Here is an 18,059-nt window from a genome sequence, read left to right on the forward strand (position 1 = left end):
ACTCAGGGAGCGTATTGTCTCCTGGGAGGAAAACAGGGTACTGTATGGGCGGTGGAAAAAAAAAAAAAAAAAAAAAATCACTTCAGCTCCGGAAGACGGCAATAAAACCAGCAAGTAGCTGATACAGTGGAAACCGCTGAGAAAACATCCCATGATACGCAGGACGCTGCTCCGTGTCAACCCCAGCTCTGGGATTCTGATGCTGCCCCCGGTCAAATGGGAATCTGTGTGCGGGGGCCGGCAGCCGACCTTTGACCTCAGAGTTTGGGAATCCATGACAGCTGTCGTTAACATGAGTCGACTGCGCCCAGGGACAGTCTGAGCCGGTGGCAGCTGAGCAAAGACTGGAATGTAAACTCTCCAGGACTGTGTCGGACTTCAAGAAACGTCCTCCTTGTTAACATGGGAATCACATTTCAACGTCCAGAGAGGCGAGCGGGGGGGAAAACACATGAAGTGCATGTTTTATTGCACATATTTGGAGATGTAAAGGAATTATGGATGTCACCAGAGCATTGATTAATAACTTGGTCTATGAATTGTCTGTCACTTGTCCCCAGAGCCTAAAGTAACCAAAGGATGTTTAACTAGATTAACTGACGATCAGAATTCAAGCAGAGGTTTGGTTCTCCTCTCTGATTCAGTGACGGACGTTGAGGGAGCTCCCGCTTCTCCTCCGCCGGTTGTTGTCGTGCGATCAGTGACGGAGCAGATGAAATGAAAAGCACTTGATTGTCTGGAGGCGTTTTTCCACAGTGTCTGTTGGAGAGCCTGCAGAGCTCAGTCCTCAAAACCAGGTCAGAACGTGCCGTGAAAGAAAAGGCCGTCTTATTTTCTGCACAGCTCGCGGCTACGTCCCGATACAGACAGATTTCAGCAGCAGATGGGAGGAGGAGCATGATGGGACCGGGACCAAAGAGATGGAGGCTGCATTTCACTGTTTTTTTTCATTAGTTTAATCAGCACGTATGCAGCTTCTGAAGAGAACAGTGGAAAATGTCCAATTTGAAACTTGTTGTGTTAGATTTCAGATTCAAACTAAAGCAGGCTGCTCACTTCAAGCCAAACGCTATTGATTCTTATCTCATCAAGCTCAGTTACGTTGATTGAGAACAAGTCCATGGGTAAATTTAAGCTTAGTCAAGCATGTTCTGTTCAAAATGTTCAAAAAGACATTTTTGGATTGTTTTCCTATGAAACAATGATGGTATCATACAAACAAACTGACATTTAAAAGCTTAAAGTAGAGAAAAAAGATTGAATATTTGGTATTTATGTTCAGAACTGATGTTGGTTAAAGTGATTAACTCAGTGAAGATGTAAAATAATATTACTGTATATTATTTTTATGGCAGTTTTGTGTCACAGCCATTTTTGTCCTTAGGGTCATCAGACACAGTTTAGGAAAAAAACAAGGGTCAAATAAAAAATAACACAACTAGTGGCCTTTTTATTAACCATAATTTGTAACCCTAAAAAATCAATCATTCAATTAATCAATCAACCAACCCACCCACCCACCCATCCATCCATCCAGAACCTTCTTGATGTTTTCCTCTTTAGGTTTTGAAAATGCTAAATACAGAGACCGAACCCCCGACAACCTCAGAGTAAATTATCATTTGCCGCCGACACAATGAGATTTCCATCATTTTCCTGGATGATTGATGAGAACTATTAGCGATAAGTTAGCCTGCATGATATTTACATCTCATCACACTTGGATTTGCATTTTCATCCCTTGCCACGGGAAACAGTCTTCACCGTCATGGTGTGATTCATGCTCTTGTAAATTGAGCTCTGGCGGATACTGTACCCTGAGAGAGGGGAGGGTTTCCCCTTTTTTTGTAAACATTTTTGCTCAACAATTCTCCACTTACATTAATGCAAAGCGACTTCGAGCCGGCCCCCGGGGATTAAAATACATCTTGTTCACAGGGGAAAGAGGAAATAAAAGCACCCTGCTGCGTTCAGGTGGAGAAGAAGAAGAGCAGGGTGCTGGAATGTTTGGTAGAGGGGCTCAGGATGTCCTTTCTATTTGGGAGCACTAATCAGCTCGGTAATTAAGATGAGTGGGAACACGTGCATGAAATGAATAATTCCACCAGCAGCTCCGGGGCCGCGCTGCATGTTTTCTCCGCGGCTGAGCGAACTGTCCAATCTGTCACAGGAAAACACGTCACACAGCCAATTTGGATTAAAGCGCCCTCCCCCTCCAGGAAGTGGGAAGTGCAAGGACAGGAGGAGGTAGGTGTAATGTCACTGCTAAGCTCTTAAAGCCGCCGCAAAGTAAAAGCACTCTTCTTCAAGCTAATTATAAAACACACACGCATTTCCACAAAATGCTTCGCCGGCAGAGACAGATTCTGAGTTCCCGTAACCTACTTTCACAAAGCTGCATTACCGCTCAGAGACGTCTCTTTAAGAGCCCCGCTCGTTCCGAGGGCTGCGGGGGTAAATACTTTCTCTGATGTTCTTTAAACATCACTTTAGGCTCGCTTAATCCCGAGTGCAACAACAAACTCATTTGGTTACACACTGTAAACAGACGTAAACTGAATGTCAACTTCTGGTGACAGAAAACAAGAAACAAATAAATGACACACACTCACACTGAATCCCAGCGATGAAAGAAATTGAAATCAGTGTAATTTCGCACAGTGTGATCTGCGATTGTGTTTCCCCCCCAAAAGCATCAGCACCCGGAGACACCGACATGAAAGGCTGGCGTTGTTTACTTGAACTGCCGCAGCCCTCGGAGAGAACACACTCTGAATTATTAAGCAGACGACGATGATATTTAGCGTCTCGGGAACCTTTGTGTTGTTAAAAATTAAGCTCGCACGTTTTCCAACGCGCCGGAACAGTTACGACTTGTGATGCTACTCCGTGCTTAACAAGATCCCACATGAAACCGTCCTCGACAAGCGCGACCTAAGTGGCTGGTGCATTATTCATGTGGCGTCATCAATAATACAGTGGAAGTCGTTAACTATCCACACACAGAAAGTGAAGAAACCCTGATATTAACAGAGAGGGGGGGGTTTCTTTTTAAAGTTGCCACAGTTTCTACATGTGAGCGACTTCTGTCCTTATTGGACAGACACCTGGGACAACACGGCAGGAAATGGGGCAGGTGTGATCTATTCTCGTCTGCGCCGGATTCATCTGGCGAGGGCGTCGTCTGCTGCACGTGATCACGTTTCCTACCTGCGGGTCTATTTTGGCTGTGTCACATAAATGACACCTGGTGAGGAGAAACCTGAGGAACAGTGGGATGAGGAAGCAGAGGTTTCCTCAAGGGCTGTGTCACAACTGGAGCCAAACCAGGTCACTCAGCTCAGCAGTTTATCAAAACGAGGCTACTGTCAGTGGCGTCCCTTAGATTTGATATTTAATTGCAAATGGGATGTATGAGCGTCATTACCATTGCCATGGTTACAATCAGCCTGTTGAAAGTTGAAGCGTCCTGACAAACTTTGTCCCAATTCAGGGGCAGCGTCCTGTGGGCTGGATTTGAAGACGTCAAACTGGTGTGATCAGGCGTCTGCAAAGGCTCAAGAGCAACGAAGGTTCCAACGGGTGGATCCTCCTTACACCAAACAATCCCAGGATTCATTGTGCCTTGGCAACAAACTGCTTTTCAAAAGGATAATGGTGGCGGTAAGAGACAAGACCAACATATCAGGCTTCAACTCGATCAACTAGCGAACATTACAGATGTTAAACGACCAAGGGGCGTTAAAACTTTCTCCTCGTGTCCGACTGCAGCTCTGTTGCTAAGCGACGGCGGTAAGGCCGGGACAAGCTGGTGACACAAATCACAGAAATCCTCCGAAGACGAGAGCGTCACAGCTAATGATGGATTCCTGTTAGCCGAGCGTTTCCCTGAAACCCTGGAAACATTTTCTGGAGCTTGACTGAACCAGAGAGATGTTTCTTCTCTGTGGAGTCTTGAATTAAATCCAGTTTGCTTGATTTTTGTTGTGCAAGGTCTTGATCTGAGCCTCTGAGTGCAGACTGAGGATAACTGCATAAGTGCCTCTGTAAAAGGTCGAGAAAGGAGAATGTTGATGATGGTTAAGTTGATATAAATGATGGTGTTCTGACCTGCACCTCTGCTGCAGGGTCCACTTTTCTGATGCAACTCATTTAAGGTTGGAGCAGCCAGATGTAACAGAGCCTGATAAATTATTCAAATGTTGAAAAGCTCCGAAAAATTAAACAACTTGTTTTGGTTGGAACTCATTTACTTACAGAAAACTTTCCTCTCCACAGACCACAAAGGGAAATTAGCACAGTGGAGTTTTGAAGCATTTATCTCTCTCCAGCTCGTCGCCTGGAGCGAGTTGAAATTATTCAGTTCCCACCAAGAGAAGTTCCACATAAATATGTCAAAACAAAAATATCTTCTGTGGATCAGCCGTGGTTTTTCTCTAAGAACCCGAGATGCAGCCTGGACGCGAAACATACTGTTTGTCAGATTTAATTCGTTTTACCCACTGACGAGACGTCCACCATGTCTTTCATTAACTTCCTGTCTTCAGGGATTCTGGGTCATTCTCATTTTCTTGTTCTTTATCTTCTTTCAAAAACATTTTCACAGTTTATCTCTTTACGTGGCAGCTCGAGGGGTAAATATCGCTGCCTGTGCTGCAGCAGCATCAACCTGAACAGCTCCAACACAGCTGATCCTCTCTGCAGACCCCGGTCCTGCCTTTGTCCTCAGTCTCATCCTCTTATCAGTGAAATACACTGTGCTATCATGAACCGTGTCTTTTAGCTGCACACAATCACTCACGGTGACGAGGACACAGGAAAAGATTTAGTCCACATTATCAGTGCAGGTCGGAGAGAGGAGCAGGACGGACAGAAACGTCTCTTCTCGAATTACTAATCAACTGTAGCCACAGATGAATTTCACATTTGATAGTTTTGTACAGTTATCATTCCCAACACCTGAGAGTTTAAACATGTATCTAATAAATAACAGTATTTTCATGTGTACAGTAAATACTGCAGCTTCATCTCTGTGGAGCAGTTTCCTGCAGGTCGTCACACAGCAGAACTGACGGTGGACACAATGGATGCAGACTGACAGTCGGTCTCATTACAGTAACAGCAGGAGAAGAGGACCCCGCCCCCTGTGTCTGACTTTTCAAGGCTTTTCCTTTTGCTCCCACTGGGCTGTGTGTGCAGAACGTTGGGGGGGGGCTCGTGCAGAAATAAAATCAACTGCTGGAGACAATATCGACCTGAAGACTGAGACGACTGAGGCTTTTAATATTCCTGCTCTGTGTGTCCTCATTATCCTGGATTTTGGGGCATGTTGGATGAGAGATTCCAGAGAACCTGAATGTGTCGGCTCATTGGGGGGTCAGGGCGCGCAGGCCGTCAGGAGGCTCGGTATCGAACACACGGTGGCACTAAAAGACAGCACATGTGCAAGATATGAGAGAAAAATTCCTCAAATTTCTCACTTGGACAAGCGTTTTCTGCTCGTATGCAGAGAGCTCACAGCTCAAATCTCCTCTGCTGCCTCAGATTTATCTCTGCTCTCGTGGCAAGAGGGCAAAATACTGATGTTCTGCTACAATCTGCGACTTATTTTCTGCAAAACCCACGCATCCTCTTGGCTTAAGCCTCCATTTGATTAATCACCTTTAATTGCCACTAAACAGAGTGAGGTGACAGAGCGTGACCCAGATTGCATTTGGGGTCGTGCACAACGTCTAATGGCATCGGCTTAGAGCTGAGGACCCCTCGCTATGTGGAGATTTAACAGCCTGACGATGCCACTTTACTCACTCTAATGTGATTCACTGAGATTAGCAGAGACAGACCCGTCAACACACAAAACCCTGCGACACAAATCTGAGCAGGCAGACCACGGCTCGACATGTCGCTCTTAAATTTCTGCTCATCGTTTGTAACTGAAATTGACTTTGGAGACATGAAATTGATTAGCATCCTGGTTGAGCCACGGTCACGCAGTCCAAAGCAGGGGGGGGGGGGGTGACGGTCGAAGATAAACCACAGTGGGTTTTATTGCCTATGAGACCAGTGGAGAGGTCAAAGGAGAAGATGCGTGAGCACATGCCAGAGAAGGAGCATGAAGAAGTGGGAGTAACGATCTGTAGCAGCGTACACACATGTGGAGTGGAGGGCGGGGAAGGCTGACAAGCATCTGGGATGGATTCCTCGTGGGGTCCAGTATCTTAGAGACCTCCCCTGCTCTGCACAACATCGAGAGGGATTTGGTTGCCATGGCGGCAGGTGGTGCAAGTCTTTCTCCGCGAAGCAAGAGAAACAGAGACGGAGCGAGCAGGGTTCGTCCCGGCGCATCAAGCCGATACACCAAGCAACGACGGCACAAATTGAAAGGCACGAAGTAAAATCCCAAATGGAAAACAGACAAGATCTTATGAAACGATAGAAGCATGGAAGAGAGAGTGCTGCGTCACGTTCAGCTCTGAAATGTAAATGCTGCAGTTGTGGGTTTACAGCATCTTATCAAGGCTGTTTTAAGACGGGAACTTCAGAAACTGTCCAGAAAATTGAGTCCAGACATTTTCCAGACTTTGACTTTCACATATGTGGCAAATGAAACATCTTTTTCCCTTTGAGAATTTTGTATTCTTCCAGTTTTTAGCATATTAAAAACGTCAGCAACACATCATGCTCTCACTCGCTCACGGAAGTTTTCCTGCTATATCCAACACTTCAGTGAACATCAAAGCATCTTCAGAAACATTAGATGATGATGCTGAGAAAAAACTGCAGCAGCAGAATCACCAAAACTCAAAACTCAGGCAAGCGGAACAAACAGCTTTGATCAGTTTGAGTAAAAACTGAGAAGCAAGATGTTTGTGTTTATGTGCATTTCAGTTTGTCTGTGGTAATATGTATATTTGAGCATAAACAGTGTATATTTGAATAATGGATAATTAATCCACAGAGAGAATCATCATCTGCTCAGCAACGCATGTTAGCATCTTTCAGCATCACTGTTTTGGTTTCATTGCCATTAACTATTTCAGCTCCTACAGTTCCTCTGAAGATCCATCGTGCATCACGTGACCCAGCACCAGAAAGCAGACAGACACAGGTCTCGACTGTTAAATACAGATAAACAACCTAATTACCCAAATGCATATTACGATTCCGGCAATTTCAATTTCAATCTGAGTTTTACACAAGAAAAAACAAGGAGCTGCCGATCAGAATCTACAGGAATCCATTGATTCTACATTGTGACCATTCTACAAAAGAACCATTGATGCATCCGCAAATCTGCAGGATATCGAACACAGTCTCATCTATTTCCCTGACGATCTGTGCGAGGAACACCCCGAAGCTTCAAAAGATGCCCATCGCCAACGCCGCCAGCTCCGAGCTCTCCGCCATCTGCTCCAGTTCTGTCGGCAGCAGCTTCAGATGACAGGTCAGGAAGAAGCAGGTGCCCCGATGGAAGCCAAAAACGGGGCCAACAGGCAGGATACTGGCACCAACATCCCCGGTACCATTGATTGGTTTCTAAAAATACTCCCTCACCTCTTCTTTTTCTGCCATTTTAGATCCGAGAGACAAGAAGAACAAGCAGAGAAGGCCGGCGACTTTTCAACTGATGGCAATTTGATGTGAGTGAAACGCTCAACTCCCCCTCTGATTTTTCCATCAACTTTACAATTGCCCTGAAGATCTGCGGTGACACACTATCACTGCATCATCAAGAGGAGATGATGGGACTGGAGGTTTGTTAAAGGGCCGTTTTCAAGATAAATGAGACCAGTGTGTGTGTGTGTGTCAGTGTGTGTGTGTGTGTGTGTGTGTATGTGTGTGTATGTGTGTGTGTGTGTGTGTGTGTGTGTGGGTCCTTTTCCAGCATAAACACTGACCTTTTCACAACCAGTAGACCTCACGGGGACCAAAGCTCATTATCAATGGACCAAAACGTCATTTCTGAGCTGGCGGTTAATGTGACAGGTAAAATGTGAACTGTGGTCGAGTTAAGGTTCAGCATGGAGGTCGGGGATAAGGTTTTGGTTAAGCTGTCCACAATGAATGGAAGTAAATGAAAAGTCCTGATAACGATAGCTGCACAAACGTGTGTCTCTGTGTGTGTGTGGTCCGAGTCTTTGTCATGTTGTGGGGACCTACATCTGACACAATATGTGGACAAAAAGCAAGTCCCCATCATTTTAAGGTGAGGACATGTTTAGGTTTAGGATAATGTCAAGGTTAAGGTTAGGTTAAGGTTAAGTATAGGGTTGGGCAAGTAACTAATGGTGAGGTCAGAGTAAGTCTCCAGGAAATCAATGTGAGTCAGTGTAATGTGCTCTGAAGCCATGGAGATTATGTGTGTGTGTGTGTCTATATCCAGCTCTACATCCTCCCTCTTCACTGGGAGCTGGCCTGTGGAGGTGCAGAGGCATTGATACAAACCCAGCTCTGCCTGCTGAGGCCTTCCTGCCCACAACAACCACCCAGCTTCAAAAATAGCATCTCTCTCTCCACACTACAGGCCCGAACCTGTGCTTCACCACCCGCTCTTATTAGTTCCAACATTATCTCCCTGGCCACTGATCACCAGAGCTGAGGAGTCTCTCTGCTCGAAAGCTCAGGAGACAAATGGTCAATGCCAGAATCTACATGTGTGCAGCCTGAATGTTTCATTCAAAGGAGAAAAGCAGGTGTGATGGAGGCAGTTTCCTGATGATATAACAGAGGACTGCTGCTGGCTGTCCACTCGTGAACAGAATTACAAACAGAGCTGCCTCCTGCACAGCTTTGCGCACCATGAGACAGCGGGGTTCCCAGTTCGGAGACGTGCGCATTCATCCTCCGTGTGTCTGCATGAAATGTGAGCTGGAGATTAATACAAATCTCAACAGGCCACCGTGTAGTGCGTGTTATGGAGCAGTCAATCAAACCAGAGGTGCAACGAGCAGCTCAATGCGTCTGGATGCTGAGCGAAAAATGATTGTCATGGCGTATACTTGTTGCTCATCCTACACACACACACACACACACAGACACACACGCACAGACACACACGCACAGACACGCACACAATCGGCCCTCAGAACTATAGATAGACATGCGCACACAGAGAGGTAAACAACACGCTTGATGATTTTACGCACGTACCTTGTGCAGTTTCCACATTGCCCCCAGAGCTTTGACCTCGTGTGTGCCGTGCTTCCCTTCCTCCAGACACTGGTAACACACCGGCGTCTTACACTGCACACAGTACATGCTCAGGTTCTCCAGCTCGTGCTCCGTGCAGGTGGAGATTTTGCGGGGACTCGTGCGTCGACTTATCCGCCCCTGCGCCGGCGGCACCAGGCGATGCTTGGCGAGGGGACCGCGGGGAGGATGGCACCGCAGGCGGCACGGGTCGCAGTAGAAGACGTCGCACTGCTCGCACATCACGCTGGCCTCCTTCGGACTCTTCTCGCAGAGCTGGCACTTGAGAGCGGCCGCCTTGCTCTGCTGGTACCGGTCCACCACCCCTTCCAGTACCCGGTTCTTGGGGAACCCGCGGAGACCCCGGTCGTCCAGGATGAGGCTGCGGTGACACTGCGGGCAGGTGATGCAGGAGTTGCGGGGGATCGGGGGTAGAGAGCCCGGCTGGGGCAGCAGGTGCTGCTGCGGGGGAGGCTGCGGGACAGTCGGGGGGAAAACCCGCACCCCGTTGGGTGATTTTTGGCACGGGGTGGTGGGTGCGCTGACGAAGCCCCCGTAGGAGCCGTACCCACTGTCCGCCTCGCTGTACAGGCTCATTTTATCCAGATCCAGGTAATCATAGTCGGAGACGCCGGACCCGGAGGCTCGGCTGCTCTGTGGAGACTCAGCGTCGGGGGTCTGCACCAGGATATTCCGAGCACACGCCTGGCAAATGTTGTGGGAGCAGGGCAGGATGATGGGCTCCCGGAAAAAAGAGCCGCACACGGGGCACTTTAACTCTTCCTCCATCTCATCCATGTCTGCAGCGGGGAGGTGAGAGATTCCTCTGCGGCGCGCAAACAAACCAACACACAAACAAACGAGCAGAAGTTAACAGCTGATTAGTCTGCGGCTCAGCTCGTGCGTCAGAGGAGCTCCTGTCTCTTGCTCCTGCGATGATTCGTCTGCAGGATCAACCTTCACCGGAGGAGACGCACCACAGCATCAGCCCAGAACCCCTCACCCTGCACCAATCAGCAGCCAGCACCAGCTCACACACGCTCCCATTGGACCAGCAGTGGATTCCAAGCCCCCATTGGACGACTCGCGTGTCAGTGTGGACACAGACTCTGGGAGTGTTCAGAGGAAAACACATCAATACTGTTCATCAATCAATGACGTGTGATCCACACGTTTAACAAATCATCGATCTAATTATTTCTCCACATGCTCCGACCGATGACAATCTTTTGTATCGTCTTAATGAGGCTCTCTGTAATCTGATTAGTCCAACACAGAATAAATATAAACTCAACATCAGATCAGCAGAATCAGATGCATCATTAGTTTTTGTTGTTCTCAGAGAAACATTATTATAAATCACTGAATCATTAATACTGAGGATCTTAGTAGTTTGATTAATGGCACATCCACCTGAGCTGTTTCCCATCTTATAGCATGCTTAGGTAGGCACACTAAATTACTGGACACATATATTACAGTGTATTTTTTCACTCTGTGTCTCCGTCCTCGTGTGATATTAGTTTTAAACCTTTTCTATTTTATTAAATTTAACTTTTAATGTGTATTTTTTGGCAATTTTGCATCTGTCTCTGAAAGTTTTGGAGCAATTTCACTTTACTCCACAGCAGAATAAGATTCTTTCAAAAACTCTCCCACCAAACATGGTTTCATTGGAGTGTCTCTCTCAGAATGTGGTCTTGTTGTGGACACTATCTGTTGGACAGACAACTCCTCAGATGATATATATATATATATGGGGCTTTGTTTTGTCCAACCAAAATATTACATTTCAAATATATTTATATAAAGTGAAGAAAACATCACATTTAATAACCTGTAACCAAAGAAAAAGCTGCATTTTGACTTGATCAGTTATTGATTTTCTGTCAACAGACTAAATGATTGATTGACTAATCATTTCACCATTGCATAGCTGACTTATATATATATAAATTACAGTGGTATTTCTTTGTGAGTTAAACAGAAGAGACTGAGATGGAGGAGAGCACACGGTCTTAACTTATTCAAACTGAACCAGCTGCTGCTCAGATTAGATTTGCAGCGTTTGGGTTGTTTTATATTTGAAAAGTTTCTTCTCTCAGCTGCAAAGCAAAGAAAACTCCAGCAGGCAGATTTAAAACACGGAAACGGACACCTTGTGAGATCAGATAAAAGCAGCAGAGAGTCGAGGTTTTTCCTCTTGTGTTCAGATCGTCTCCATTTCAACGGCCAAATACCTCGGTCATCCCTGACACATCCATGGCAACGTGAGCTCCTCGGCTCACTCTTTTCAGTCAGTGAGGCTGTTGATGGGGAAATTAAATGAAATAATCCCATTTAACGGGACGCCTGTTCCTCAGATGCACAGAGGGCAACGTGAGGCCACTCAGTGTGATTACATTTGCATATTTTTCTAAAGCAGTGTGAGTCTGGGAGAAACATTAACGTTGACGTCTTTGTCTAATGAAGATAATCAGTCTGGCATGTGTGATGAAAACGCGAAAGTAGAAATATGAATATCTCACTGAGATGAGTAAAAAAGTTGCAGGAAATCAAAAGATAATAAGGATTTATTACAAATAACTTTTTACTTTAATGATGTGAATATAACAGAGGTGTGCTCTTAATTTTTCCTTCTTTAACACTATCAGACATGTTTCTTTTCTTTCTGTGCCGCTGATGTTTCTGCTCATTATTCTCTAAAAGCTCTGCGGCAGCTTTGAATGTTTGCCTGGATTAAACCAAATCTAATGTTGATTCGACTGAAGTGTTTGTGACAGGACCGTCGGTTATTTTTGGGCCGTGTGTTTGCTGACGCCTCCGTCGTGATGGTATTGTTCTCTGTGTTTGGGGCCACGCTGCCTCTTCCTGTTTGCTGCCTTTCAGGAGACAAGTGGCCAATTCCACTAAATCTCTATTTCATCTGATCTGTGTTTTGTTGCGGTGCCAGTTCTCTGCAGCTGCCAGGACAAACTCCGAGAGAAAAACCTTCACACACTTCTGTCTCACTCTTCATCCATGATCAACATCCCAGAAAGCTCCTAAGTCCATGATAAAGCTGCAGGTTTTGCCGACCTCCTGTGCAGCGACATGAGAGAAGAGGTAGAAAGAGGACAGATGAAAACAGCAGCTGATGAACTGGTTTGTTAAAATGCAACCGTATAAATGCACACAGACGTCTAATATTAAGAAACGTCAGCTCAGAGTTTTATTTTCATACGAAAGTCACAATATATTTGGGCTCCCTCTCCTCTCTTAGCTGCTGTTGCTAACATATAACTCTGGAGCCAAAATATCCAGGGTGCAGGTGCTGCCGTCTTAGGTTGATTTCTACGAAACTTTGTGGAACAATGCAGTATGGGTAAAAAAAAAGGAACCCATACAATGTTGGCGCAGATCCACGAATTTCGTTTCACTCTGTTGAACATTGTGAAATTTATCAACATTTTCAGAGTTTTACCAGGAAATCATTTGTGGATCTTAATTAAAAACATCAGGCACCTTCGGGGAACTGATCTCTGTTGGGCCTTGGTGGAGGTATGTGCCATTCTAGTTATTTATTTTATCACGTCCTTTTCGTTTAATTAATTTACAGCTTTAGGGTTCTCCTCATTTATCCAGCAAGGTCATTGGCGACACTTGATTGTTGGCTTCTCATGTCCTGTGCTGTTGCAGGTGGAATTCACCTCCTCCAGCCTCTTATTGCTCCCCAGGGGGCCTCCCTCTGCTGCCGCTGAGATGGGGGAGGGCATCGATGAACGAACCAGCGGATCAATGGTCACCAAGCCGACCTCTCCATCCTCATCCAGCGCCTGTGGGAGGTCCACACTCAATGGCAGAAAGGACAGATTGACAGGGAGACCTGGGGAGCGAGGATATGAGACAGAGAGAGAGATTTAAGGAAAGGTTAGGAGGAGAGACTGAACAAAGAAATACACAGAAGACGAAACAATGAAACAATGATTCACAAACTCATGGAAAAGCTGCAAAATGTAAGAAATGTCCACACAGGGAGGCCGACCCTGGCCAATCTGGGATTCGAACCAGGAACCTTCTTGCTTTGAGGAGACAGTGCTGCATCAACAAATATCCTCTGTCTATAATGAAGACCTCAGAGTAAAAGCAAATATATGGGTACTGCTGCGAAGTATATGAGATTTATATCACATTATATGTTCAATAATTACATCTTCACAGTAAACCTGCCTCCTCCATCCCCGTGAGATTTGAAACAACGTCTGGTTTTACGAGTTATAATCACGCAGGTTTTACAGTGAGGAGGCAGAGGGAGCTCTACTCCCCTGGCTGCTGTTATGGCCTCCTCATATTTAATAAAGGTGAATAACAGCTTTAAATCTCTGGCTGTGGAAAGACGGCTGCAGCTCCCCGATGGACGTCACCATCAAACATTCATTGCGACGAGATTTATTTTTTCCTCATTTCTATTATTTTTTAAGCGTGGCCTCCACGACACCTCCTCTACTGGCCTCTCTCTCCTCGTGATAAATAAACTCATAGTGGTCGTAACTTCATACAGTGGTTTTTTGTATTCTGCTCCATTTAGCTGCACCTGTTCTGATTTCACTATATTGGAGCTAAACAAAGGAGTCCTCAGGCGATGGTAACAAAGGCGAAGGTAACAGGAGCTGATGCCATTAGCAGGGAGGGTGGGGGGCTGGGACTGGATGTAAAGATTGAGGCCTTTTGAAGCACATTGCCTCTGTGGTGTTGGAGGTGGAGGTCAGAAGTAAATGTTGTGTTGTCTATGCAGGAATCCAGTTGTTACACTTCCCAACTCCATGACTCCAGAAGAAGAAGGAAAAAGTGGAGCTGTATTGTTCAAATAAAGCTGCTCTCAGACCTGCACTGATCTCCTGAAATTTTCCAGAGGGGCGGTATTTGAGAACGCAAATGTCAGAGTGAGCTGCTCCTGACATTTTGTGGAACTTTTCCTGTCAGCCGCCACCCCCCAAGTAAAATGTCTGGAGAACGTCAAAATGAGAAGCGCGAGAGAAAATGTCGAGAAAATCGAGCTAGTGGACGTGTTGACGATGTTTCTGACACACAGAGTTATCCAGAAAACTAGTTCATGTCTGAAAACCACTTCAGTAAGATGCATTGATTTCATTGTGGCTCAATTATATGTCGTATGATTAATGTGCTTTATCTCACAGCGGCTCAGAAACACTTGTATTTGACTCATTGAATTAAAGACACTGAAAAGAATCAGTATTTTCATATCAGAGCTCAATTCCTCAGGTTGCTCTGGGTTCGGAGCACAGTGCTCGAGTCCCCGTGCAACAGGAGAACCAGGTTTAGCAGCTTAGAAAAAAAAAAATCATGAGGCTATTAATTGCAGCACTGATTCCCTGCAGAGCCCCGGCTGGTTTGCACGGGCGACATTAAAAATGATGCTGACACGTGGAGGCCTTTTCCTGCTCACAGCTCTTCAGGCAGCACACACACATACACACAGGAAAATGATGAGTGCACTTTCTTTCGTGTTGCTCTCCATTAGAGCAGCAGTGGACGAATATAGTGGACCAGCTGTTTGCTTTGTAGAAACGCTCGCTCACTCACTCTGACCTCGCTCCCTCCTATGGGAAGCCAAAGGCAGAGAGAAAGAACCATCCAGCTCACAATGCTGCACTTAAATGTGATTCAGCTGCAGCTTCAGCTGCTTTGGCCTTTTGTATTTTCACTGACAACATGGCACCGAGAGGCAGAGCGCCAATCCAACTCAGTGGCTAAGAAACACATCATTACAGAATTCCTCCTGTGCAAAACTGCAGTTTAAACACAGCTTTCAAAACGGTGAATAAACACACACAGGTCACAATTCTTCTCATTTCAAGAATGAATATTATGTTTTTATTTCTTATTCAAATGTTTTAATGCTGTTGTGTTTTAAATCATGCATTTCTATTTCTGTTCTCCACTGGGAGGGTCAGTCATTCCAATCATTTCACCCCCTGTCCATTGGTTTGTTTGATTCTTTGTTTGTCAGCAGGATTACGCAAAAACTACCGAACACATTTCCACGGAACTTAGCAGAACCTGTTCAGTTTAGGTGTGGATCCAGGAATTTCATTTCGTTTTTTATCGGTTTATTGACATTTTCACATTTTCATATTAATATTGGTCGTGTTCATGTTCAGTATACCCACTGATTTCAGTGTAAAAGAGTAATAAGGGGACTGTTGGTCCTTGGGGGAGGTATACGTAAGTGTTCTTGAGATCTAAAGGTCTCCCGTCCGCAGACTGAAGGGAAAGTCTCAATAACCTTTAGTACAAACTGAAATGTTCTCTTAGCTGGGTGACGTTTGCCAAGTTTCCTAAACTAACACAAACAATCTGTAAACTGTTTATCCTCATTACACTGAAGTCAGATGGCCGAATGCAGAACACCCATGGGGCCAGTGTTACTTTGCATTTTTTTCCCCATAGGTCATGAATTCATATTTATATTTACTCTCCTCCACTTCCTACTTCTTGATAATGAAACCAAAAGTGCACAAAACAACATGAAAAGCATTCACATTATGTTTACTAGCTGTCTGTAAGTCTGGAACATATTTCATTAACACACAACGTCATTCCCAGTTTTAGCCCGAAGGCTTAATTTGCTAATTTTGCAGCATGAAAATGTATTTTTCAGGTCAGTGTGAAGGGCACAGATGGAACTGAATCCATAAACATGAGATCATTGGAGGGAGCTGAAGATGCTGAGTCGCACTGAGATGTCAGGGAGTCAGAGAAGTGGCGTCGGGCGTTCATCACCCAAGGTGCCCGTTCTGCTGCCGTGAGAGCAGATGGTTCTCATGTGAGAAGTGATGCATGACGAGAGGTTATCGGAGGTGAATGTGCACAAGTGATCTTTAGGAAACACAATCAGAAGTTGGATTCAGGAGTTTGTGAAGGTGATGTGAACGTTATCAGAATGTGGATGCGAAGCCTTCACCCAGGTCCAGGGCAGAGGGTCGAGGTGGAGAGTGATGGTGTTGGGGTTGTGGTGGATGATGAGCCTGTGGCAAGTCCGACTTCCACCCAGAGGAGACTGGACCTTATCTCCTCTCACAGAACTGCAATCACGTTTGCATTCTTAATTCATTTTTGTATTTTAGCATCTTAATTCTAACATCAACCATATTTCATTTAGGGACCGTCAAATGATCCTGCCAAGAGCGATGGGATTGGCCAGTTCACCAAACGCCCCACAATAACATATATATATATATATTTATCAAAGAACTCTGGTTGTCATGGAAACTATGTCGGGAGGAAATAATCAGTGAATAAATCTTGGACTTAATCATGAGACACTTCTGTTCATCTTCCCATTTGCTTTTAAGTGGTTTTGTATTTTATGGTGAACACGAGTCTCACCAACATGCTGCTGATTCTCATTCACTAAACACAGAATAAAACAATGTCAGTTCCTCTTCTTCTTTATCTTCAGCTCTGAACAAGAAACTTCAAGGTTTGCTGTGTAATTTTAGACTCAGTGTAAACATCCATTCTCCAAATTACAGTAACTTCATCCTACAAAACCACAACTTTTCTTAAGCCAGACACATCGGCCCCTTTAATATCACGGCCGCGTCCCGTGGAGACTCCGGCCCAACCTGAGCCGAGGACGTAAATCTGCTGCCGCCTGTGTGTGTCTTTCCCCCGGGGGCTCGATGCCTGTGGGGCTGCAGACGGAATCTGTGGTGAAAAGTGTTCAGAAACTCACAAAGGAGACTTTATCTCTTATCGATGGAGGGAGAGAGTCAGTTACATGAACTCTGGGATTTAACTCTGAGCTGAAAAAAGTTTTAACCAACTGTTGGTTTTTCTCTGGCGTGTTAGAGATCCACATATTAGAAGGTGTTTCATTTATGAGTTTTTGGACGTCTGCAGATTTAAAGTTATAACATACTGTTGCTAATTAAGTCTTTCTTATGTAACTTGTTGAAATGTTATTTTAAGGTGGGACACAATACAGGTAAAGATCATTCAGAAGTGTAAACCAATGGGAGAGGGGGTTTTATTCCAAGCCAACGACCGATTTGTTTGCTGGGATACAAACAGTAAACAAATCTGTCGTAGGCAAATGACTTTACAGTACAGAAACCCTGCTGCTGGAGTTTGCATCAAATCCAGTTTTCAACATTCAAAGAGTTTTGAGTCTTATTCTTGCTTTTCCAAAATTCATATTAAGATTGAAACATAAATGAACAAAACTTCTGTCTTTCTTGTTCTGGTATTTTAGCCAAACAGAGAAACGAAGAATCCTTCAAATAAAACATGAGGTTAAATACTAGTTTAAATCTGTTCAGTTTCTTTATTTCCATTGAGGATGCTGCATCAACCTTGTAAAGCTGACTGACCTCAAAAGTGAAGCCAAAATGACTTGATTGCCCCCTGCTGGCTGGCTGCAGTCTTAAATCTTGCCTCCTCCATGTTAGTGGATGGAAAATGGACCAAACTAAAAAGTAATCAAATGAATGTTTCTCAAAGATGGTTCCTGGCATTTTAGGTGGTTCTTATTTCACTGGTGGGTTTTTTCGCATAATTTTTCCAGTGAGTTTGGTTTTAATTAGTTAATTAGATGCGATAAAAACTGTGAAATGTCTTGATTGACAGCTTAGACTGATTGGTTAGATGAATGTCAGATGGCAGCGTTTGCATCCAGGATTTTTTTCTTAATTTCTTCATGGTGAGAGGAAGTGGAGACACGTCATCCATCTTTGTATGTACGTCTTTATATACAGTCTGTGGGACGCTAATGTGAATTATATCAGAATCTTTTGATTTAAGCTCATGATTAATTAGGAAGCTGGACGACTCTGTCGGGAATTAAAAGTCTTAAATGTGAGATTTTC

General features: G+C 44.9%; 1 protein-coding gene across 3 annotated transcripts in view; it reads right to left on the reverse strand.

Annotated features, from left to right (window-relative positions):
• Nucleotides 1–10,151, reverse strand: part of trim9 (tripartite motif containing 9) — a 35,379-nt gene extending 25,228 nt beyond the window's left edge. For all 3 annotated transcript variants that reach the window (XM_020098215.2, XM_020098214.2, XM_069535711.1), the window contains exon 1: nt 9,151–10,151. In XM_020098215.2, the coding sequence (XP_019953774.1) occupies nt 9,151–9,987 (837 nt within the window). In that variant the 5' untranslated portion in view covers nt 9,988–10,151. The remainder of the gene's footprint in view (nt 1–9,150) is intronic.
• Nucleotides 10,152–18,059: the final 7,908 nt, after the last annotated feature.

This window comes from Paralichthys olivaceus, chromosome 12 (assembly GCF_024713975.1).
Source record: "Paralichthys olivaceus isolate ysfri-2021 chromosome 12, ASM2471397v2, whole genome shotgun sequence".
NCBI lineage: Eukaryota > Metazoa > Chordata > Actinopteri > Pleuronectiformes > Paralichthyidae > Paralichthys > Paralichthys olivaceus.